Below are 26785 nucleotides of genomic sequence, written 5' to 3'. Positions count from 1 at the left end.
CATTGTGTTGGTAGAGATTAATTTAGCCAGCCCACACTACTTACTATGAATGTAGACCCCATCATACAAAAATGCATTCACGATTAAAAAGGATCTAGATTTGAAGCACACTAAGGAAATACACCGATTGTAAAGCAATCAAGTAGCAAAAATAAATTGAAGGGAGATGGCAGTCCTTCTCTACTACAGATTCGTACTTTTCTACATAAAACGCACTGTTCTGTGTAAAGCTGTTCCTTCCCGCGGTGATCTCATTTATTCTGGCTTCTAATTACTTTTAACTACTGAGCACAGAGCACTACTGTGAAAAGTCTATTGACAACCAGGATGAAGCACCTGAATGAAGCAACTAATCGTTTAACGTGGTTTCTTTCCCCTGCTCCCTTTTATTACCTTGCACTGAGGAAGAATTGTACACCTGAGGGCTAATGCAGTACGTTAAACACTGAGCAATCCCCAGTTGGCTGCTACAGTTCCACCCAGGCAGCCTCTGAAAAATTAATATGGAAAGGCCCCCTGCTAACCTATGAATCTTTCCCACTTTGGTCACCCTTAGCAAAGTGTTTGTGACAAATGAAAAGCTTGAGAAAACTGCCACAAGTCAACAGGGGTTTCCAAAACCTAACACCTATGTCCTTGTTCCCCTGAAGAGAGAAGGCGTTTTTTGAAATGAAACACATAAATACATTTACGTCAAAAAAGGGCAAACCGATTTTTGTTTTCAATACTACAGGATTCACTCATCTTATATATGCATGTATAATACTACACATTTACACTCTCCCTTTAAGAAAATGTAAATGGCAGTCCGATAATAGCTCTAATCCAAAAGCCAGTAATCTTTCAGGCAAATTTCCAGTGTGTTTTATAGGGATACCCTCTGGATGTCTATCGATGCTTTCAAAATTACTGTATGACTCTGGTCAAACAGAGAGGACTGATGAAATCTTCCCATGACCATACTGGGCTCCTGTGTGTCATAGTCTGAGAGCTGAAAGACAAGGGGTTAATGAGTATTTGAAAAGAAGGCAAAGAGACGGCAGGCAGAGGGGTGCACGGTGGAAAACAACCGAACAGAATGCAGAAGTGATGGGCAACAGCTAGAGCGAGATCCTGGCAGCAGAAGCACAGCCAAATTGAATACTCCACGAACTCCATATATCTTAAGGCAAAAAAGCAATCAAGTCTAAGGGGCACATTTTCAGCGCTGCACAGGGAATTAGCCATGAAAGTCCCATTAAAGATAATGGGACTTTCTACTGCAACTTTCAATACATTTTCTCAAAGTTCTCAGCATGTATCTTTAAGCCTAGGCTTAAAAATCAACTGCCAGGCAAAACAGTCCATATCCTTCATACCTTTCTAGTCAAGCCTGTTAAGGTGTGTTTTTCTTTGATGTGGTTTTTCACCGCTGAGGTTAGTACAGAGGCAATTGTGGGGATGGGGAATGAGCGCTTAGGCACGTAAGGTTGTATTTGCTATGCTAAAAATGTGTATGAATATGAAACATCTGTGTGTAAGTTACGACCTTAATTACCATAGCCACCAGGGTTGAATCTGCTTTTCTGCATTTTAGATTTTCAGCCCAGACTCTTTTGCCTATTTATCTCATTTCTGTTTTGTTTTGGGGATTTGACTGAATACGTCAGGTACCTTTCCCAGCTGCCCAAAGTTCTTCAATGCTACCTCCCTATTCCCATCTTCTCTACTTTGCTATCTGCCTTTTGTCCCGATTCCAGAGATTCTTTGAGGACATCAACACTTCAGGGTGTGGTGTTCAGCTTGTGATTTTCATCTCTCTCCCCAATTTTTGGACACTGTACCATAACTGTTTCCTCTTTGATCTGTTTACCCAGGACACTGAATAGAGCTTTGTTTCAGTATTTTTCATACCTTTCTAGTAGATCCTTCAGTGTTTTATTCTGAGGCTCCTCCTATGTTGCTCCTCTGATTCAGGGCTCACAGAGGATGGGGAGGTGGAGAACTAGGGAATATTAACACTCCAAATGTGTTCCCAAGTGATCATTTCTCATTGTTTGTGATTGGCGACTGATTACTCTTTTCTCATACCTCTGTGCTTTTTCCTAGAATACCCATCCCCTGTTCCTAATACCTGAAGTATATTCCCAGAAAATTCTTAGTGATGTTTTAAACCTAACTCAACTATATCTATGTGAAGCCTTCTCTGATGTGATTTCCTTCTCCAATCTTCCTGTACTCACGAATCACCCTACCTGTTTTTCCATAGCCTCTTTGCCATCTGTGTGTGTATGTATATACCCATTTGCATTATACCTGTTTTTTATTAAAAAAAAATTTTTTTTATTTTAGAGAGAAAGAGCATGTGAGAAGGGGAGGGGGCAGATGGACAGAAAGAGAGATTATCTCAAGCAGGACTCCATCTCATGACCCTGAGATCATGACCTGAGCCAAAATCAAGAGTCAGATGCTTAACCAACTGAGTCACCCAGGCACCTCTATGTTGTATTTCTTTACACACACACACACACACACACACACACACACACACACCCCTTTAGTTCTTGCTAACTACAAATCTGTCAAAGAACATCCCCATATAAGATACCATGGACATCTAAAACTCAACACATAACAGTCCTTCTCCATAATCCCCTAAAAAAAAATATGTATATTTTCCCCATGGCAGCCCCCTCCACGCTACTTCCCAAACTGGATGGCTCCAATCATCAAGATCTCCCCCTGCCGCCCCCCAGCTCTATTTCTCACCGAACTTCTAGTTTTGCTATTTCCATTTCATACCATTCACATCTACCCTTTCCCTTCCACCCTCTGTGTTAATACCTTGATTTGGGGGTCTCCTCATCTCTTCCTGTACATTGTGAAGTCCTAGGTGTCTCTCTACCTCCATTCTCATTCTATCACAGATCATGAGAGCCATCTTAAAAAAAATACATCTAATCAGATTCTTCTTTTTTTAAGTTCAGTTTTATTTGAGAGAGAGAGAAAGAGAGCAATCGGGGTAGGGGCAGAGAGAGAGGGAGACAGAATCCTAAGCAGGCTCCGCACTGTCAACGGAGATCTTGATGCAGGGCTCGAACTCACGAACCGTGAGATCATGACCTGAGCCAAAGTCAAGAGTCAGGCGCTTAACTGACTGAGCCACTCAGGCTGAAAACCCTTCACTGGCTGCATGGGGTCCCCAGGAGGGAGTCCCAAATCCTTAACTTAGCAGTTAGAGCCTTCCATTCTCCAATGCCCATCTCTCTTCTGACCTCATCTCTCTGCCACGCTTCCCTCTCTCTTCATTGCCAGGAAGCAGGGAACTCTTTATGGTGACTGTCTCCAGGTAGGGTGCTATTTCACACCTCAGTGTTGTATTTTCATCTGACTGCATTCCACAGAACCATTCTTCATTTCCATCACCTGCCAACCACTATTCATGCTTCAAAACCTAAAACAGGTGTTACATACACCCTTCCTGCTTAACAGGATTGCAATCTAACACCTCTGTCTTCTTCCAGACTATGTCAAATGACCTACTACCAATTTAAGATTAGCATCATAAAGGCAGAAATTGCTACTTCCTTCTGTCAACCTTTCTCCATGTCACCTGCTCTTCTGCTCTAGGTTCATATAGAAGAGACACCCATATTTCTTCCCTCCTCTGGAGGGATAGAAAATTTGGCTTATGACATTTATGAGAGTGGTTAGAAAATCACTAACCATGAAGCCTTCAGGAACACATCCCAGAAAGTGGCATTTGATTTTGCTTTTAATAGAATTTTGCAGGTGTAGGAAAAACAATAACTTCATTTTATTAAAATAAAATTTGAAGAATCCTGCCCTTTTGATGTTTTTATAGTAGATACTGTATTTCTCATTTTTAAATAGCTACATACAAATACAATTTTGTAACACAAATATATAAATTTTAATAATATGGTCAATTAGTGAAACTGGGTTTGGCAAATACTAATGAAATGTAACTAATAATTATGTATTCAGAGTATTTTTATTGGGATGCCTAGCTGGCTCAGTTGGTACAGCATGTGACTCTTGATCTTGGGGTTGTGAGTTCAAGCCCCGTGTTTGGTGTAGAGCTTATTATTAAAAATAATTTTTAGAAACTACTCTTCTAGATTATTTTTTATTAAGATATGTTTAATGTATTGTGATTACTGAGACTTTTCCAATTTTAATGATGAAAGGCAATCATGCATAAGCTCTCGCTTTTTTATGTACTGAAAGTAAGGCTTGTCTGGTCAACATCATGTGATAACTGGAGGTCAGAACTAGAAACCACTGCAATAACTCACTCTCATAATTACTGTCTTCTTCTTTCAGAGTAATCTAATTTGAAGAAAACAATGGACATTTTAAAATTACAGAATAATTTAATATTATCTATCTATTGTTCATAGATAGTGAAAGAAAAGTAAAAGAATGAAACTTCTATCATGTTTGAAATGTTTGATTTCTCATAGTTTTAAGAAAAAATACCTATATTATTTACCTGGTTTTAAAAATTAGGGTGAATTGTGGAGTTTTATTTGCCTATTTTACAATTCCACATACTTTGAAATTCTTGATTTGCTTCCCCTCCCCAAGTTTTACTGAGGTATAATTGAAAATTAAAAATTAATTAAAAATTAAGGTATATAGTTTGATTTTATATATTTATATACACACATTTTGAAGTATTCATCACAATCAAGTTGATTAACCTATCTATCAACCCCCACAGTTAAACATTTTCTTTTTCTTTCTTTCTTTCCTTTCTCTTCCTTCTTTTCTTTTTTTGGTGGTGAAATCACTTAAGATCTACCCTCCTGGCAAATGTCCAAGTATACAAACAGTATTGTTAACTACAGTCACACTGTTGCATATTAGATCTCCAGAACTCACTAAAACTTAGTATAATTGAAACTTTGTATCCCTTGACCAATGTCTCCCCATTTTCTCTTCCTGCCAGCCCAAGGTAACCATCGTTCTATTCTCTGCCCTTAGAAGTTTGGCAGAGTTATTAAGATTTATACTTCTATCCTATCATGAGTAGGATATACTTTGTCTTTCTCCCAGAACCCTATTATAATAGAATTTTATTTTTTCTCTTCTAAGGATTATAGCACAATTTTAAATTTTCACATTTGTTTTTGTTTCATTGTTTTGATTCATTGATTTTATTAGAGTTCAAACAAATGAGAACAGTTGCATCGATATAATCAAATTATATCAAAGAATAATAACCATATTATTATTAGAAAATAATGTCAAATAAAAATAATCATAACTGCAGCAAAATTTAATGGCAATTTTAAATGTCATTTCTGTCCTTGCTACTACTGCCCTTATATAAAAGTAGTGTTTTAGACTCACATGCTTCAGATTCTTACAGAACATAATTTTAGAATTTTCTGTTGGGAAAGTATGGTATTCTGAGATCATGAGCTAGCAGAAATGTTTCTTGTGTTCTATGTAGCCGTCTTTCTGGAGATTTGAAAATCAAGTATTCCCACTAATCTTGTTATTCAATCTCTCAAGTCATTTTTGAACAAAAGATAAAGGGATATATTTGAAACCTTCATTTGCTTAGTATGGTAATTTATTTTTTCTGTCTCATACATAGAATCTAACTTACATATGGAAATCCCCAGAGTAAATCTACTCCTCTTACTTGATGTTTTTAGTGCGCAACGGAAAACGATGTAGCTTTATCATCCGCCCTATTAGGACTCTGATTACCTATGTCAGGTTACCTTGAATGATCCACTTTTATAAGATTCTGCCTTCCTCTAGCTGGGCCTATTTGTCAATTTGTCCTTTAATGTCATGGTTATGACAGAATAAAATAGTGCTAACACAGTCCTTCAAAGTTCGAACAAAAGTGGTTTCTAAAATTGCTAATTGATAGTTACCTGAAGAAGTTTTTTTTTAATTGTTTATATGAACCAAGAGTCATTACATGTTCGTCTACATTTTTTAAAAAAACTGTTCCATTACCCAGACTAGTAATACATAGTTGTCTTCAGTGCTTTTATTTTTTTTATCTCCTGGCTTTCCTTTTTTTTTTTTTTTTTAAGTAGGGTCCATGACCAGTGTGGAGCCCAATGTGGAACCTGGACTGAGCTCAAGAGTGGGATGCTTAACCTCCTGAACGACCCAGGTGCCCCCTGGCTTTCGTTTCCCTAACAAATGTTTATAATCATACTTTGGGTCCTATACCATGGTCACATTATAGATTATATAAGTGCTTGTCAGGGAAGGGGAAGAGAGAGAGGGCTGACTTTGAAGATTCAAACACCATTGGTATTACCGTCAAATGTGAAAATATGTCTTGATTTCCAAATAACCAACTAAGGAACACATCTTGGGAATAAACCCCTCTTAAGTTAGAAGATTCAAATACATATGGTCTTTTATTTCCTAAAACTTTATATATGTTAAAACTAATTTCTACAATGTACTAAAAAAAAAAAGAAATTTACCACCATAATACATAGATGGTAGCCAGCTTGATGTTTTTCAATATGTTTTTAAATAACAAAAATAGGTGGGCCTTTGCCACAGACTATTTCCTTCTTATACCTATGCAGGGTTCTAACCAGAACACAAGACATTGACTGATGCTGGGTGCCAGTGAATCTCTGATGCATTGAGCCCCTCTTGGTCGTGCTGCTCACAGCCTCCAATCAATGAGTGAACCCGAGGTTTGTTACTTAAAAATGCAAGCCCTTCGGGAGCCCAAGTAGCTCAGTTGGTTAAGTGTCTGACTCCTGGTTTCAGCTCAGGTCATGATCTCTTGGTTTAGGTGTTCGAGCTCCGTGGCAGGCTCTGTGCTGACAGCATGGAGCCTGCTTGGGATTCTCCCTCTCTCTCCCTCTCCTTCTACCCCTCCCCCACTTGCATGCACACTCTGTCTCTCAAAATAAAAAAAAAAAAAAATTAAAGAAATCTTTAAAAAAAAATGCAAGGTTTTGTTTCCTGTAAGAGACTCATCCTCACAACAAAGCATGAAGATAAAACGTAATTTATGTGTACAGATCTCCAAGGTTTGGGCTCAAAGGGGAGTTAGACATGAGGCCTGTGCTCAAATCACGCACTTTCCTGCAGGGCCATACCAGGGTTCTGAAACCACTGAAAACCAATTATTAAAAAATACTGAGACTAAGCGGACAAAAACTCTTTGGAACAAGTCCTTAGAGGGAAAAACTGTGATCCCAGATTTCCTGCCCTCATTAGAAATTTCTTTGACAAATCATTTCAGGTAGCCTCTGGAAATTTCCACCCACTTGTTCCCACCGGCAAGGCAAGCAGAAGCTAATGTAGTGGGAAGAAAATGACACCTTTGCTTTTGGACACAGTAAGACTCATGATTCAGGTTTTATAACATTTGCAGCACACTGATTTATACTGGTTCAAGAAAAACAGTTGGCTGTTAAGTGGGGGCTGTGGGGGGGGGGATAAAGAACCACAACAAAATGAAACATTGCATTTAATGGAAGGATGCTGCAGTAAGAAATAGAGGGGAAATTCAGGTCCCCTGTAGCATGCTTTTGGATTGCCTGCAACAGCTGACTGGTATGAGTACAAAAGAGGACATTAAAAGTCATAGGGCCGATTCAATACTGCAAAAATGTTCAATGTGGCAAAAAACAATTTGCCTATAAAGTAGATATATACACAGTCTTTGTATGAATCTTTGTAGAAAAGGAAATTCAAAAAATACTCAATTCACATGTTTGTATTTGTGAATCAAAGAAGTATAAACTGAGGCACTACTGAAATATCATTGCATATCTAGCAGAGAAGCACAGTAGATACCTGGATTCGATCTCTCCCAAGACCAGGAAGAGGTCAAAGTGCCACACAACTAACCTTCTGGCTGTGTTATACACAAGCACGATCCTTTTGAGAACTTAAACAATAATATACTGACCACATAGGTTTAAACTTGCCACAGTAATTCCATCCGGAGGATATTTTTGTTTTCTTTTAACGTACTGGGAGATCAAATTGAAATCTGAACAGCTACATAATGAAAGAAGCCTCCCTGTAGGCATTATGCACAATAGACGAGAAGATAAACCACTCAACTAATCGTTTAGTAAACTCTGGGAGAGCAACTGGCTGGACTACCTATGTGACAAATAAAAGTGATAATGAAAAAGTCTATGCATACGTTTTGAAGACACAGATACAGTTGTTATGAGCATAAAGCAGATTGTTAAGCTGTATGGACCAATACAACTATGTTCCAATTGTGTGCTGTTAGATGGAAGTTGCAACGGATGAATGCAAAGTGAAAATGAAAAAAGGCTGATCAGGATAGGAAATTATGAAACATTTTCACTTATGAAACTACCTTTTAACATCAGTCGATATTGATTAAAAGGCAAACATCTGCTTTTAAGAAGAGACAGTCCTATTCTTCTCTCACCATTCAGTAGCAATGAAGAGAACTGACATGAGTGAATAGTTAAGAGTGTGGGCAGGCAAGTTCATCAGTAGAATTGTAACACACACAAAGGATTACCCTAGCGAAAAGAATTTAATAAAAACAAAGCCAGGCTAAACGCTATGAGAAGATTTTAATAATTCATTCTGAATTCTCTTCCCGCTAATCTCGCATTCACTGTTGAATGCAGCTCTGCCATCCGATTCAGGTTGGCATTAAAACATCTAGACATTAATGCTAATTAAATCTGCCTTTTCGTTCTGAAAACCTACATTCTTCTCTTTAATATCAAACATATGCAGTACAATTCAAGTATAATTCAATACTCTAAAAAGACTTTAGATTCTTTTACTATTTGGTAAATAAAATCAGGAAACTGACTATCTGATGTGGATACCATCTTGCTGTGCATTTCTCATCTCGATTTTAGAAGTCAATGATAAAAAAATAGTTGGTGCGACATTTATTCTGCTTCACATTGTGGACTTCTCCTGTTTGTCAGAACCTGAAGGTAAACCTCCATGTTTAAGGTTGAGTGCAGGTGTGGATGTGCTTGGGTTTCTCTCTAGCCATTTGAATTATAATACTAAAGAATTAATTTAAGAACAGTCTTTATGTGAGATTTCCAAATCTAATATAAATTAGTACATTTTATTGTCATGAAAAGTGTAAGCATAGCCTTCATTGAAAGATTAAAAGATAATGTTAAACTCCCATTGTATTCTGCATAATAGGAAAATAAAGCTGTACCATTTTCAAATAGTTTCAACTTTAAATCAGCATTTGTCATGGGGTATTTTTGCCTACACCTCAGGAAATGACTCTGAAATGAACTAACTAAAGCTACATCTATTTTGAATAGTAGAAATGGAAAAAGTCAAACCACTTTGAAATTGCAGTGTTACTTGTGGTCCTAACACCCCAATCAATGAATATGATACTTATAAAACAGTTATGGGGTATCAATCTATGTCTTCCATGTAACAATAGTCAAATTTTAAAACTGCTCACAGGATAGCAGAGAGAATAATTTGGACAACCTGGTCATAATTCTAGGATTAAGTGCAGATTTAACTGAATTAACTTTCAGTAAATTAATGAGGAGGTAACATAGGCTTGTAGTTTCAAAGTCTGAGGTGTCCCCTTTGGGGTCATAGTGTATCAAGTTCTCAAACAACTACGTATGACCTTGCACCAGGGTAACATAAGAACATCAATAACTAAGGTGGTGACGCTTTGTTGAGGCCACCATGGCCCTCTGTGCAGTTTCTTGAACACATTATGCACACTCCCACATGAGCTCTCACATTTGCATTGTTGCTCCCTAGGAGCGAATGCTCTTTCTTGGAGATATTTGCATAAATCATTCTTTCATTCCATACAAATCTTTGATGAAATCCCTTGTTTGATGGGACTACTCATCCTTTCCATCCTGTCACACCTTCTACCTCTCTGACTCCTGTCTTTTTTCTATTTTTTCCATCTACCCCATTACATATTCGTTTGCTTAATCATCAGTTTCCCCCCAACACAATGCACACTATTTGAGAGTAGAAACTTTAATTTTTCAATGCTAGATCCCCAGCAGCTAGAGCAGTGCTGGCACATAATTGGTGCTCAGTGCATATTTACCGAGTGAATGAATAATGAATACATAAATGAATGAATGAATAAATGGGAACAGAAGGAGTGAACATGAGTTGATCAGAAGGGAGAGATCACTTTGCTGGTAGTAAACAAATTATGAAGTAATATTTTATTCATTTGGTTGCAGATGATATTTTCAATTAAGCTTATTAAAGCTTGCAATAGAGCACAAAGTACACAGCCATTCAAATAAAGGAGGAAATTCTGTGTATTCTGTCAACCACGGAATATAATGCTCCTTTCAGAGGAAAAAGGTCTTGCCATACATCATAAGAAAGAATACACTGTGTAGGACTTGAAAACTAGAATTTCAGGTACACCAAACTGAAATGGAATTTCACAGATGAGAACCTGCTGTCTCAGATCATCTTTCTCCCACTTTCTACCCTTCACCTGGACCCATCAGAACCCAGTTCAAATATCACCTTCTCTGGAAAGGTCTACCCATCTCAAAGATCTGTTTTCTTTCTGAATCTTAGTTTTTAGCTGTAACTTTCCTAGGCCATTTACATTTTCTTGCAATGTAGGTTTGTTATTTTTGTTATTTTTTCTTATGCTCTCTTATGATACCTTATTATTTTTTGTCATTGGCTGTTCATGCTGTATTTATATTTCTAACATGAGCATCACCACTTTACGATATAACACTGCAGTCCTTTGCATACATGAAGTACCAGGTATATCTGACTAAACAATACCACCATCCTCAAAATCCAACTGGCCCAGTTCTAAGAAGAGACTATGATAGGTGACAGGACGCTATTTGCCCAGTCAGATTACAATGAGGACCAAATTCTGCTTTATTCTTATTTTTACTACACGGTTTCACCTCCTTGTGAAGGTGGCGAGATGAGAGAGGAGGAGTACATGGTTATGGAGAAGGACTTGACATGGGGTCTTCCACCCACATTTTGCAGCTGATACAGCTGTACGAGATCATCAACCCACCTTGGCTGCCCCAGACTGAGCACAGTTGCCTAAGACAAACTACTGGAACTGGACCCATCTAAAATCTTCCCTTCCATTTTCAGGAATGCATATTGTATGGGCTCCTGGACTTAATTTTGCCCAAAGTAGGAAGACAGTAGTGACCCCAAGGCAGCGCCTACCTCACAACCACTGGGTACAGAAACCCAAACCACTGAAGAGTGGAATGTCCATCAACTGTAGTGAAAAAAGTTTTGGTTAGCTAGTGGCCCGCTCCTACCAGGCAAGTTCCTACAGTGAACAGAATTGGTGCACAACTTTGTACCTAAAGTATAAATCTCATAATATAAACACAAGGGTGATGAGCATCTGGGCAGATATGATATATTGATATAAAAATGGGATTGCATTCATGTATATCAATAAACAGTCACTGAAAATATCACTAAAGCCAGAAAAAACTGTGTAACAATGACCTGATTTCCCAAATCTTATTCCAAATACATCTGAGTCCTTTGCATGTTTCCAGTTATAATTTCACGTAACCGAAATAGAAATAAGAACCTATGAACGAACTTCAGTATGAGAGCCGCAGGCAGGGCAGGGTGGTTCACGTACCTGTGCACGCCGCTGTTGCACATGATGATGTGGCAGGCCCCCAGCCTGTTGCACAGCTCCGAGGACACGGACAGCAGACCGACCCCGGAGGCGCTGCAAGCTGTGTTTGCGCAGGCGGCCGTGCGCTTGGATCTGATAAACGAGGCTACCAGTCGATAAAGTTCATCCAAAGCATTGAGAGGCCTCATTAGCTGCAGAAAAAAAAAAAAAGTCATGGGCATAAAGTCCAGCACATTTAGTAGGAAGAAATGCTTTTAGATGGCATATGATTTATAGTTGTTCTAACTTTTAATGAATAGTCTAAAATATTTTCATTGTGGCAGTAACAGAGTTGGAGACTACAAATATTTATAATTTGTTTAAGAACAAATTGTTGAAGACAACAGCAGAAAATTTTTTAAAAAGCAAGGTGTGTAAATGGCAAAGCATCAATAAATGCAATCATCTATTTTTACCTTATCTACATAGGCAGCTTTGGATGTGGAGTTAGGTGGTGAATTTGACTTGTCCAAGTAGAACGCCCTGTAAGAATCCAAACAATAAATGATCATTTATTGTTAGAAAAATTAAAATGCATGAAGGTATGCAAGTTTCGCTGACGTCCTGTTAAAGACAAATGAATAAATAAATAAGTGTTGAAACTAGGATGGGTGGGATGGCAAAAAAAGTCCATAATCTTCCATTCAGAAAAAATGACTGAAGCCACCACCACCAGCTCCATTACGTATCGTACGGCCTCAGAGAGATTACTTAATTTGTGTGTGTTTCCATTTCCTCTTCTGTAATTTAGGGATGACATTAGCTTCTACTTCACAAGCCTGCTTAGAAGATTAAATAAGTGAATGCAAATAAAATGCTTAGAACAGTACATAGCACAGAGTAAGTGCTCGTTAACACGTTCAATACTTCAATAATTAATATTATTACAAAAGCTGAAGAAATGGGGGTGCCTGGGTGGCTCGGTCGGTTGAGCGTCCAACTTCGGCTCAGGTCATGATCTCGCGAGCCCCGCGTCAGGCTCTGTGCTGACTGCTCGGAGCCTGGAGCCTGTTTCAGATTCTGTGTCTCCCTCTCTCTCTGCCCCTCCCCTGTTCATGCTCTGTCTCTCTCTGTCTCAAAAATAAATAAACATTAAAAAAAAAAAAGCTGAAGAAATGTATTTTCTTGTGACTACTGGAGAACATTAGTTTTCACTTACTGAGCAAGATTATAAAAGCAATACTCAAAACCATAATTTTAAACAGAATAGTGAGTTGAATTCTTTCACCCACTAACTATGCTCAAATTGGGAATTAGACCCTCTTTGAGGATACACTTGTTCTTTCTGTCACCAGAATGCAATATGGCAACAAGTATTATAATACATGAAGTTGAATCCTAGTGGCCTGCAATAATTAAGCTCAATTTCCAAAGAATTATTGCTGCGTTTGCTCAGCTCTTGGCTCAATACTAAACTGAAGTTGTAAGGAAATGACCCATGAAGACAGGATACATTTAAGCTATAGTTAATCTACTATCTATTTTTGATGAGGTGGAATTATTTTCAAGATTTGAGCGCTTAATATTGACATACCAAAATAAGTTCCATAGTATTAGAATGATTGTCCAACAAGATACTGAAATAAAACTGATTAGAGTGATGTTGTGGAGCACCTTTTAGAACTTCAAAATACTGGCAGATTATTATCAAATGCATGCGTTGTAGTGGGAAAAATCAGTGAGAGAGAACTTAATGACCAGAGTCCCACTATGCACACATGTGCATGCAGACACAGACACACGCACACGCACACACACACATACACAGCCATTCCAATGTCCACTGTAGCTAGCAGTGATGTTTTTGTCTTTTAAAGATAAAGTAGCATGCATTAATCAAGTTTTATAATTTAAACTACAAAACGTTAAGAATAACTTCCAAAATGAAAATTATGCTCATTCATACTGTGAATTAGTTTATTCATCTCTCACATACAAATCCAAACAATAACAAAAATTTTAAAACCGTTCCAGATCCAAACTTAGTTGTTATTCATTATAATTCACTTTGAACTCCTAGGAGATTTCCACATACCATCTTGGAACAAAGATGGTGCCTCAAAGCTGAAACGCAAAGAGATACCTTGATCAGATGTTCCCATGCCTTTCCCCAAGTGTGCTTGGTGGAAAAAGCAATATGGTGGAAAAGAGTACACGACTCCACGGAAAATTACTGCCTCAGCCTAAATCCCACAGCTACCTGTTGCTCCTGAGCACATGATGCTGCCAGGAGTATGGGGACTCCAGTGACCCCATGCAGTGTTTGCATCCAATGACTGAATTATGGTGGCATGAACCACTGCAAACAGGAACATCCATCAAGGGCCAAGCAAATACAGTTCCATTTAGCTGGTTGAGTCAATATCTACTAACAGCATTGGATCAATAGCAAAATCAAATGTATGGAGATATTTTTAAATTTTCTAGATTTTCCCCAGTATCAGAAAGAGATAACAATAATATAAGAGTATTGCTGGTATGAGAAGAGGTAACGAGTCTGACTTGTGTGAGGTCCAAAACCACACAATGGGGATGGAGTTAGGTTAGACTGAATGAGCAACTGAAAGAGGTCAGAGGGGCAGACTCTGTAGGGCTTTATAGACCTTGATAAAGACTTTGGGTTTCAACTGGCCTCATTACCAGAAGATTGGCTATTTATAAACCTTACTGTCGTGCATAAACATTCATGTTCTCCTGAAAGTTCTGAGTATCCTTTCATTGCAATTACACAAGTACATATGTAGGCTAATACTATAAAACCCATGTATGCACCACCATGCTTTAACAGATCCTGGTACTTGGAACTTTTGCTTCACCTTTTAAAAAAATAAAATATTACAGATATGGGTGAGCCCCTGTTGCTCACCCTTCTCCAGTCCCACTCTTTTTCCAAACTCTCCCTCCCCAAGGTAAACACTACCCAGAAGCTGGCATTTACCACTTTCATGCTTTATGAGGTCACCCACACACTTGGCCCAAGTGGAGGTACCAAAGAATATCTGTGATCATTCTTCCACATCCTTGTTCACACTGATGTTATTAGAATTTCAACCTTTGGTATTTTTATTTTCAATTTGCATGTATTTGCTGGCCATTTATAGTCTTCTTTTATTGCATGTTGCTATTTCATTCCTTTGTGTAGTCTTACTTTTTTTTTTAACACAGAAATTAGTTATTACTTTTTCTAGGCTTGCTTCATCAAAAATACTCAGTTTTTTTAAATGTTTATTTATTTTTGAGAGAGAGAGAAAGAGAGAGAGAGAGAGGCAGAGAGAGGAAGACACAGAATCTGAAGCAGGCTCCAGGCTCTATGCTATCAACATAGAGTTCGACCCACAGCTCAAACTCATGAGCCGTGAGATCATGACTTAACCTGAAGTCGGACGCTTAACTGAGTGACTCATCCAGATGCCCCCCAAAATATTCAGTTTTAAAAGCTGGATATTCTATTAATATGTTTGATCAGTGTGTCAGTGGTATATGTTGTCATTAAATTCTAGAATCCAAATTACAGTACACTTCCCCCCTCAATACTGCTCTTGGTGTCTGCTCTCAGTCTAGTTTTCTTTGCTTTGGGGCTAGTCTATACATTTTTTTCTGATTGGTTTAGATTTTTTTTTCAACCTGGATGTTCTAAAGTTTTACCACAAAGTGTTTAGGCAGTGATTTATTGTTACTTATCCAGATAAGGTTCTCAGAGTGTCCTTTCAACTTGAGGAGTCTTGTCTTCAATTCTAAAATAATCTAAGCGGGGCGCCTGGGTGGCTCAGGTCGGTTAAGCGGCCGACTTTGGCTCAGGTCATGATCTCCCGGTCCATGAGTTCGAGCCCCGTGTCGGGCTCTGTGCTGACAGCTCAGAGCCTGGAGCCTGTTTCAGATTCTGTGTCTCCCTCTCTCTGACCCTCCCCCGTTCATGCTCTGTCTCTCTCTGTCTCAAAAATAAATAAACGTTAAAAAATAAATAAATAAAATAATCTAAGCTATTATTTCTTCACGTAATCTGATGTGTTCTCTCTCTTTCTCTCTCTCTCTCTCTACACACACACACACACACACACACACACACACACACACACACACACTTTAAAAATCTTATTGTTCCCATTACTGCATTTTAGGTGATTTCCTAAGTACGGTCTTCCAAATGAAAAATTCTGTCATTTTCAAGTCTAGAGATTATCCTTTCTACTGGGAATTTTATTTCAATGACTCTCTCCCACTTCCAAGATTTCTGTCTATCCTTATTTCATTCTTACCACTAACAGGTAAACTCCCTACGAGAATATAAATTCTCTATGTGGATACGGATTTTATTTACTTTGGTTCAGGGGCACCTGGGTGGCTCAGGTAATTAAATGTCCCACTCTTGATTTTGATGCAAGTCATGATCTCAAGGCTCCTGGGCTCAAGCCTGGCATCAGACTCTGTGCTGATAGCGTGGAGCCTGCTTGGTATTCTCTCTCTCTGCCCCTCCCCCACCTGTGTGCGCAGATGCACACATGTGCTCTCTCTCTCTCTCTCGCCACCCCCCTCAAAATAAATAAATAAACTGGGGTACGTGGGTGGCTCGGTTTAAGCACCTAACTCTTGATTTTGGCACAGGTCATGATCTCATGGTTTGTGAGATCGAGCCCCTCATTGGGTTCTGTGCTGACAGATGGGAGCTTGCTTGGGATTCTCTCTCTCCCTCTTTCTCTGCTCCTCCCCTACTCAAAATAAATAAATAAATAAATAAATAAATAAATAAATAACATAAACAAACTTATTTGGTTCATTCCTGTATCTCTGGCACCCATAAGACTCTATGGAACATAGTATGATCTTAATAAGAATTTGTAAATAAATAGATAATTGAACTATTTTGATTTCAGGGTTTTATACCTTTTTTTATGGATGGCAATCCTTTGTTTATATTTTGAGAATTAAAAATATGTTTTCCTAGCCTGTTTCAATATTTTAATTTCTTCTAGTCAAATTTATTTTTGACGGTCAAATTCATTGGCTCTTTCCTAGTGTTAGGATTTGTGCTTTGGAATTTTGTTTTGCAAGTGCATTTGAAGTGGGAAGATTTTTTTAGTTTCATTTAATTTTTTGATACAGCTCCATCCCCTGTCATTATCCTTCTCTTACAACTCATTTTGTACCCAGAACCACCCATGTATGATCAGTTTCATGCTGGCAATGTAAGTATTACCTTGTGCTGACATCTGGATTATTTCCGGTCACATCATTGAACCAGTGAGTGACCTGGTTCAATTCCCAGTTTACCAGCTGTGTCACGTTCTCCTTGCCATCATAAGCCTCTCCTGGCATCAAAAACTATAGTCTCAGGTAGTGGGCAGATTTCTGACTCTTACTCAGCAGCAAACGAGTCCTTCTCTATGTCCTGGTTTCAGACTGCGAGGACGGCTCTGGATCTCCATCTAGTGTAGAACGACTTTAACCTCTCATTACCCTGAAGAAGTTGTACTGGTCCCCCCACAACCCCCTCAGAGGCCAGCAAGCCAGAGGCCTCAGCACAGCTTACAACTCCTCATCACTTACATTTTCCTTTGATTTGTGGGCCACTGACATGATAAATTATGAGCTCAGCTGTGACTTTTACATTCTGACTTTGTGTTTTATCTAGCATTGCTACATGCTTGGAATAAGGTGGTACTTTAATGCCAGAAACCAGAGATACCTTGACCAGATGTCCTCATGCCTTTCCTCAAGTGTGCTTAGTAGAGAAAGTAATGCAGTTAAAAAGAGTACACATACACAAGTTCATGGACAAATTATTTAGCCTTCCAGGGTCTCAAGTACCTCATTTTTACAACATATATTAAAAATGTCTAACATTGATATAGCATAATGTTGAATATTAATCAATACATAAGTACTCAGTACTGGGGTAACCAAAGAGGACTCAAGAGTAATAACTATTATTCAAGTGCACAGTGGGAGGCATCTCCTGGAGCATTAAAAAAAATTTTTTTTAATGTTTATTTATTTTTGAGAGAGACAGAGACAGAGTGTGAGCTGAGGAAGGGGCAGAGAGAGGGAGACACAGAATCTGAAGCAGGCTCCAGGCTCTGAGCTCTCAGCACAGAGCCCAATGTGGGGCTCAAACTCACAAGCTGACCTGAGCCAAAGCTGGACATTTAACCAAGTGAGCCACCCAGGCACCCCTCTTGGAGCATTTTTAAGGCACAACAAGGAATAAAAGTAAGGCCAGAACTTCCTGCTTTTCCTGAAGGCCATCTAAAATATTTTCTGATACTTATAAAAAGTGAAAATTCAGGTAGGTACTTGGAATTATATAATTCCATGATCAGGACACAAGTAGAGGTTCAAGTCTAAACAGAAAAGAACCTTTCTTTTTTAAAATGTTTTAATGTCTTATTTATCATTGAGAGAGAGACAGACAGAGACAGAGTTTGAGCTGGGGAGGAGCAGAGAGAGAGGGAGACACAGAATCTGAAGCAGGTTCCAGCCTTTGAGCTGTCAGCACAGAGCCCAATGTGGGGCTCGAACTCACGAACTGTGAGATCATGACCTGAGCTGAAGTTGGCCACTTAATCAATGGAGCCTATCTTTAGGTTAAAAAAAGATTGTCATTTAAATGGCTCAATCAGGTACCTTCGTTGTAGATACTTCAGCTCCTCTGTACCTTGAATCGTTTGGGAAAGAAACTATCCTGTAGAGGCAGTCCACAGATCATTAATACAACCTATGGAAAGCTTCACTACAGAAACGTCCACTACAGCTGGCCACACGGAACAGTCTTCCTACTTTTGGAAACAGATGTTCCGCCAAAAAAAAAAAAAAAGTTTGTCACTGGGTCAGCCAGTTAAGAGCAGTAATATGTGGATGCTAATTCATTTGGCAGAAACCTTAAAATTTTCAATGGAGCAAAATCCTTAACAACAACAAAAACATATTTTATGAAGACAGCCAGTAGAAAAATAACTTTTATAGATTTAGAATGCATAAATGCCCACATCAAGTGGAAGTTTATTCAGAAACAATCTCATCTTTTTCAAGTTGCTATATAGGAGAACAAAAACAGATACAGCATCTAATGATAGAACTCCACCCTTGAAAATACTCTTAGAAGGTAAATGGCTCCTACAAATGTAGCATTAAATGTATTTACTGATCCAGACTTGTACGAATAGTTAATATTTGTTAATCGAACATTAAAGAAAGCAAGAAATCATTATAAAATAAATTTATGTGCTGATGAAGTCTAGAGGAAATAACTATGAAATATAGCCACTTTGTTACTCGTATGAAATTTACATAGCCAACAGAGATTTTAATTCAATCGATTGTTATGATAAAAATTTCAACGTGAGGCTACAACTAATTTTAGATATTCCCCATCAGAAAAAAAGTGTGTTCAGCCAGATATTTTACCATCCCTAAGGTTTACAGGTATTCACATAACTTCAGTATTTTTGAGAATATGACAAACTGTTCACAGGAAATAAATTTCTAATGCACTTCCGTTAATTATGCAAGTCTTACAATGCCCCTTAATCAAAATTTATGAGCAAGTTAATGGTAAAATTGGATTAATGCCCAAACTGACCATAGTTTATTACGCTTCTGAGTTTAGTAAGAATGAAGTCATGGTCCTTTGTCTTGTATAGCAAATCTTATTAAGACCATTTTGAAAGTGCTGCTGCAACATTATACAGGCTGGATAGTAAGTTTCCTTTCGTGCTGGCACACATCAGACTTCGTTGTCAACTTTGTAGATTAACTCTGCCATATAAAATTGATACATTATGATATTTTTTTCATTTAGTCCCTATAGAATCAAATACCAATGAAAAGGGTGATAATGTCCTAAGTTACACTATATAGTGGTATAAATGTATACAAATCAAATATCTACAGTGAAACTAATTTTAGGCATTTCTCTCATACGATCTAATAGGGGAGACAGGTACACAGGTATCTATAATGCAATGTAGAATGGATAGGTAAGTTAAAAGGTGAAACAAAGTTATTGGGATATATCCATATGAGGAAGAAGCAAGGCCATATAAATAAGGATATGGCATAAGAGTTGCACTCTGATAGATGAATGGAATTCTGGACAGGTCAAAACAGGAAAGCATTTCAAAGGAGGAAACACACCATGAAGAGCAGAACAGATATAGAAGTGGATGGAGCCAATCTGGCTGGAGAGTAGGTTCATGTAGAGTAGGGAGAGAGAATGTTGTGCAAGTAGGCAGGATCCATACTGGGAGGAAATTACATGGCAAGCGAAAGAATTGTAAGTCATTTGTTAAACCGTGAAGGGAAGCACTACACAGCACACGCTTAACTACTGGTAAAAAAGTAAAAATAAATGAAAAAAATACATGACACTTAAGATATGAACATTTAGGGAATCTGGAGCTGCAACAGATCCTAGAAATGGAAACAACGGTTTAGCATTCAAAATAGGACCATGCACTTATTGTGATGAGCACTGGGTGTTGTACGTAAGTGATGAGTAACAAAATTCTGTTCCTGAAACTAACATGACACGATATGTTAACTAAATGGAATTTAAATAAAAGCTTGAAACAAACAAAATAAGACCATGGTAATGAAAACAGGGAATTGATGTTGGCCACAAGAGAAAGAAAATGAATTTGGGGCATGCTTAGATGTTATGTAGAGTTATGCAAGTTAATATACTAATACAAAAATTAGGAAAGTGCTTTCTCAAATGGGTAAAGAATTAGGACCTAGCCCTACAGGGTCTGGCTGGTGGTTCAGTGATGGTCAGGTTGTCTCTTTGTGTGAAAAAAAAAAAGAAAATAGCAACAGCTGGATGTAAAATATTTAAACCTAGTAAGTTTGTCATAAGCAATACACAAAGGTTAAATCAATGGCAAAAGTGACATTCTTCTCATCTGGCACCATTTCCACCCCCCCCCCCCCCACTTTTTCTGGGCATGTTGGAGAATATTCAATTTCCAAGAAAGACTGATTAAGGCATAAGAGCCAGTGCCGTTTTATAAATAAGGAGGAACAACTACGGTATTCAGCTCAACTCTCTGTAGTATTGTTTCTTCTCCAGATCATTGCTTATGAGATCATTCTTTATTTATAATAATTTATGAAAATTTCTCACTTGGCCAGGCTCATCTATACTTCTTGTAATATCATGTCCTCTCTTAAAATATTCTAAACTGTATATGGTAGCTTTTGGATTTTAGCAGTTACTCTGCATTTTGAAAAGGAACTATAACAATATTTGCTCAATTATGGGTATTAGTCATAGGCATGGTTAGATATATCAATATTACAATAGCTCAGCAGTTGACTACAGCTGTGACTGGGTGTCCAATGAGTATTACTGTTAAGCTGCATTTGTCTACCATAGCACTTAAATTAGGAAAAAAATTCTACAGAAAATATTATTGAAAGACACTGATTTCTTGTATAAATGAAAAATCACCAGGTAGGTTCAACCTGTGCCCACATATGGGTAAAAAATATATGATAAGTAGAGTGGGAGAACGTTAATTTGTACCTCTATCCTATCCACCTTTCATGGTCACAAGCATTAGCCCTGACTTTTCTGAAAGGTGGTTTACTAAAAGTTACATGAAGAGAAATCCTGAATAATGAGATAAATTTGGATTCTCCTGGATAAATCTGTCTTCTGCCTTGTCAAAAATGGAACACCTGGGGCGCCTGGGTGGCTCGGTCGGTTAAGCGTCCGACTTCAGCTCAGGTCATGATCTCACGGTCCGTGAGTTTGAGCCCCGCGTCGGGCTCTGTGCTGACAGCTCAGAGCCTGGAGCCTGTTTCGGATTCTGTGTCTCCCTCTCTCTCTGCTCCTCCCCTGTTCATGCTCTGTCTCTCTCTGTCTCAAAAATAAATAAACGTTAAAAAAAATTAAAAAAAAAATGGAACACCTAAGGTTACAGTCCTTATGGAACTGCCTGGTATCAATTACCAGCTTCATTTCTACTTGAGTGTTGGAAAAAAAAATCCTGGAAGGCTAACAAAAAAGTCTATGTGACCACACAGGGCAAGACCTTCCCATGTTAAAAAAAGGATTTCTCTGAGACTTCTCTGATGCTCTGAAAAGAGAATTGTGGTAGTGGAGATATCCCCGCCAGTCTTTATTGTTGTTGATAACTTCCTATCACTCTTTTCCTTTACTTTACTTCTTTACTCCATTCTGATTTTTGTTCCCCCTTACAGGAGTCTTCCAGGGGGGCCATTTCTTTCTCACACCTGCAACACATATATATCACCACAGGCACTCCTACTATTAATATATGCGCAAATGTATATATTTTCCAATGGCAATACCACGCTCTGCTACTACAGAACATAATTTCTGTGGAAATAAGACAGAAAAAGCAAATCCTAAAAAACAGGCCTTTCCAAGAATAAAGTTTAGAAGAATAGAACCATATTAGAAAAAAAAATCTAGTACACCCAAGAAAAACAGTAAAGTCAAGTAATATTTCTATTTTTAAACTAATTCTGTTTAATTTGGTAACAGTTAAGTCTCAAGAAAGTTTGGCACCTTCATACTGAAGGATAATTTTTAGGTTTAAAATCATAAGTCTATTTAGGTTTAAAGCCATAAAAGGCTCAACTAACATTAAGTTGACAGATCAGCTTCTCCTCCTCCATATCCTTCTCTATATTCCTTATATGACTCCAGTCGGCCTTCAAAATTACCTTTCTAAAGCAGAGACGAACATTTCATTACCCTGCTTAAAGTCATTCAGATTTCCCTGGTACCCAAAGTCTACAATTTGGGCCTTCAAGGACTCTCCTAACAATCTACCAAGACTTCCCTTCCCATCTCTTATTGCCCTCTTTGTCCTGCCATGTTCATGCTGGATTCCCCCAACACACCAGCCACCCACAGGAAATTTTTCTCTCGTATTCTTCTTCTTCTCTCATATGATTCCGTGCCTAGAATCCCCTCTCACTCATCTGCTTGAAAATTCTGCTGATCTTTCAAAACCCTGCTCAAATATGACATCTTCTTGAGAATTCCCCAACTGAAACAAATTTATCTCATTATACGAGACCAGAGTCACACTCATTCTGTCATCTTTGCTAAACTGCATACTCTCAGGACACAGAGAATCCCTTCATCAGTTGATGGACATTTGGGCTCTTTCCATAATTTGGCTATTGTTGATAATGCTGCTATGAACATTGGCATGCATGTGCCCCTTCAAATTAGTGTTTTTGTATCCTTTGGGTAAATACCTACTAGTGCAATTGCTAGATCACAGGGGAGTTCTATTTTTAACTGTCTGAGGAACCTCCATACTGTTTTCCAGAGTGACTGCACCAGTTTGCATTCCCACCAATAGTGTAACTATTCTTACATGCTTCTTAATTAACATCCTCGCCAACATGTGTTTCCTGTGTTGTTGATTTTAGCCATTTTGACTGGTGTGAGGTGATGTCTCATTGTAGCTTTGATCTGTATTTCCCTGATGAGTGATGTTGAGTATCTTTTTAAAAAAAGTTTTTTTGTATTTATTTTGAGATAGAGAGTGAGAGAGCATGTGCACATGAGTGGGGGAGGGGCCAAGGGGGAGAGGTGGGGGAGGGGGGAAGAGAGAGAGAGAGAGAGAGAGAGAGAGAAAATATCCCACTCGAGCTCCACGATATCAGAGTGAAGCCTGACCCTGGACTCAATCCAATGAATGGTGAGACCAAGACCTGAGCCAAAATCAGGAGTCAGATGCTTGACAGACTGTATCTTCCCTCACCCAAACACCCCTCGCCATCTTTTCATGTGTCTATTGGCCATTTGTATGTCTTCTTTGGAAAAATGTCTATTCATGTCTTCTGCCCATTTCTTAACTAGATTGCTTGTTTTTTGGGTGTTGAGTTTTATAATGTGGAAATTTAAGAAACAAAACAAACGAGCATGGAGGGAAGACAGGAAAACCAAGAAATAGATTCTTAACTATAGAGAACAAAGTGATGGTTACCAGAGGGGAAGTAGGTGGGGAGATGGGTTAAATAAGTGATGGGGATTAAGGAGGGCACTCCTGATGAATACCGGGTATTGTATGTAAGTGTTGAATAGCACTAAATTCTACACCTGAAACTAATATTACACTGTACGTTAACTAACTTGAGAAAAAACAATTTAATCCCATAACCTAAGACAGTGCCTAACACAAAGCCTGCATCTGATACATGAACTTTATTTCATTCCAGCTATAAAGGAGTTGGGAGTTACCATACTATTTAAACAGCCAAATATATATGTGACTTAATAGAAGAAAATAAATATATTAAATATCTTAATTTTAAAAATAAAATAATTATTATGCACATTTTAAGAAGGATTCTTGGCAGGAAAGTTTCTTTTTAAGCTCATAAATACTAGGCTACATCTCAATTAACACTGAAGCACAAGACTTAAAGAAAAGTATTTAACGCTCATTGGAACTTAGAGGAAGGGTGTTTAACAATCCCTCTTCAGGTGAGAGACAACTATGATCAAGAGAAAGACATTCACAGGTAGCTTTTATACTTTTACACTAGAACCTATAAAAAAAAAGCTGTGCTTCCCTTTATTTTGTAAAAATCAAGGCCCTTAGTATAGTACTTAACATAGCCATTCACTCAGTGTTAGCTAACATCATAATAATTATTCATTCTTTAAAATTTTTAAATAAAAATTATACACTTAAGACCTATGCTATGATGATCTGATATACATATACGTAATGAAATGATTACTACATTCAAGGTAATTAACATATCTCCTCAGTTGCCATTTTTGTGTGATGAATGCATCTAAAATTTACTCAGCATATTTTCATTGTTCAAGACAGTATTATGAAGTACAGACACATGCCCATACATCTCTTCACTTATTTGTCCTAAATAATAGCAAATTTGTACCTTCTGACCAATATCTTACAGTTTGCCCTGCCCTCCCCCCAACCCCATCCTCGGTAACTGATCTACTCTGTTTCAATTAGTAAAACTCCTTCCTCTTCCCCTTCTCCTCCTTCCAGATTCCACACATAAGTGAGACATATTGCAATTCTCTTTGGCCTATTTCACTTAGCATAATGTCCTCCAGTTCATCCCATTCTGTTCTGGCCTGCAAGGTCTCTGCTGAGAAATCCACTGATTGCCTTATGGGGGATTCTCTTGTATGTGAGGAACATTTTTTCTCTTGCTGTTTTAAAACTTTTCTTTGTCTTTGATTTTAGACAATTTAGTCATTATGTGTCTAGGAGAAGATCTTTTGGGGTTGAAAATTTGGGGGGACCTATAAACTTCATAACCTTGGATGTCCAAATGTCTCCCCAGATTTGGGAAGTTCTCAGCAATCATGTCTTTAGAAAAACTTTGCCCTTTTCTCCATTTCTTTTTCTTCTGGAATCACTAGTAACAGAAGGTTGTGTCTTTTAATGCTATCTCATAATTCATGTAGGCTCTCTTCACTCTTTTTCTTTTTTTTTTTGGTTCCTCTAACTGGATAATTTCAAATATCCTTTCTTTGAGCACAGATTTTTTTCTTCTGCTTGGTTGAATCTGCTGTTGGACCCCCGTATTAAATCCCACAGTTTATTCATTGTATTCTTCAACTCTAGGATTTTTTTAATGGTTTCTATCTCTTTTTTGAACATCTTATTTTGTTCATGCATTGTTTTCCTAATTTCATTTAGTTGTCTGTGTTTCCTTGTATCGTGGTTCACTGAATTTCCCTAAGAGAACTATTAGGAATTCTTTGTCCAACATTTTATAGATCTCCATCATTTAGGGTCAGTTTTATTAGTTTATTAGTTTACTAATAAAGTCTGCTGTTATTAAAGCTTTATTAGTTTACTTTGGTGGTGCCATTCTTCCTTGACTATTCACGACCCCTGTGGTCTTGTGTTGGTGTCTGTGCATTTGAAGACGTAGGTAACTCTTTCAGTCTTCATGGACTGGCTCCACCAGGGAAAACTTTTTACCAGCTAGCCAATCCAGAGATTCTGGGGTTGAGAGCAGGTATCTGGTGAAGTCTATAACAGGTCTGATACCTTGGTCAGTAGGTGGATAGGCTTTGTGCTTGGGTCCTCAGGGACTGGTTTGGTTCCTGGTTCCACAGGAGCCAACCTGGAGTCTGGGGTTATAGGGGTTGACCAGGCACTGATGTAGGTAGGCCTGATTCTGGGGTCTATAGTGAAGTTGGGTGCTCACTGCACTCTTCTTTCCCCACGGGGAGTGTGTTTCTCTTCATGCTGGACTAGTCAGGGTAATAGGAATAATGTGAAACTGTCTTTCTTACCATCGTCAATGCATATTTTCTTATTTCCATGCTCCACCCAGGTGCTATAAGCCCTTACACATAATCTTTTGCTCCTGTGAAGAAGATATTTATGTTCATGGATAGTTGTTCAAATTAATGTTTCTGTAAGTGGAGGAACACTGGAAACTGCAATACCATCATATTGCTGGCATCACTTCCCACTATTATTTATTCTTTAAGACCCATCTTCAGTATCACCTCCTGTCTCAATCTCCCAAAGTATCTTCAGAATCAGAGGCTCTTCCATTTCCCTATCATCTGGTACATTCCTTAACATCAGTATCCACTGTTCTGTAGGGCAAGGATTTGTTTACATGTTTCTTTCCCCCCAATCTATAAGCACCTTGAAGACAAAGACAATGCACAGGTTATCTTTATTATTCGATTAACTTATACAGTAACACCCACAACTGTGAGTATTCAATATATTTTAGCAGAATAAATAAACTTATTAAGTTTCCTAAATTAAATTTCCTAAATTCATGGACAAATGACAGCTCTAGACCATTTCCAAGGAGAATGTGCCTTCTTTAAAAAAAAAAAAAAAAAAAAAAAAAAAAAAAAAAAAACTGTGTCAAAAAGAATTGGAAACTATCCATCATGAATGGTAGCTATTGGTCAATAAAAAAATTGCCAACCATAATAAATGTCCTCCGTCACAAAAAATACATACACTCTCACTATTTTGCTTTTGAACCTTACTTATAATTGGAAAGAGATAACTGTATGAAAAGGACCAATGAGGTCACCGCCCTATCTTAAACGTTCCAAGTGCTTAATTAAAATCAACTGAAGCACTGTGGAACTGTCACTGTCTTCTA

At 38.1% G+C, this 26785-nt stretch overlaps 1 protein-coding gene across 5 annotated transcripts in view; it reads right to left on the bottom strand.

Moving 5' to 3' along the window:
* PREX2 (phosphatidylinositol-3,4,5-trisphosphate dependent Rac exchange factor 2) overlaps positions 1–26785 on the bottom strand; it is a 295426-nt gene that overhangs the window by 30075 nt on the left and 238566 nt on the right. For all 5 annotated transcript variants that reach the window (XR_013553558.2, XR_013553556.2, XR_013553557.2 and 2 more), the window contains 2 exons: positions 12085–12151; positions 11630–11820 (listed from right to left, as the gene is read on the bottom strand). Coding sequence is in view for 2 of the 5 variants with exons in the window: in XM_078441822.2 (XP_078297948.2) it covers positions 11630–11820; positions 12085–12151 (258 nt within the window). In the remaining 3 variants the exon portion in view is untranslated. The remainder of the gene's footprint in view (positions 1–11629; positions 11821–12084; positions 12152–26785) is intronic.

This window comes from Panthera onca, chromosome F2, assembly GCF_046562875.1.
Source record: "Panthera onca isolate mPanOnc1 chromosome F2, mPanOnc1 haplotype 2, whole genome shotgun sequence".
In the NCBI taxonomy this organism is placed as follows: domain Eukaryota; kingdom Metazoa; phylum Chordata; class Mammalia; order Carnivora; family Felidae; genus Panthera; species Panthera onca.
The sequence above is the reverse complement of the archived record's forward strand: the minus strand, read 5'-3'. Positions and strand labels throughout refer to the sequence as shown.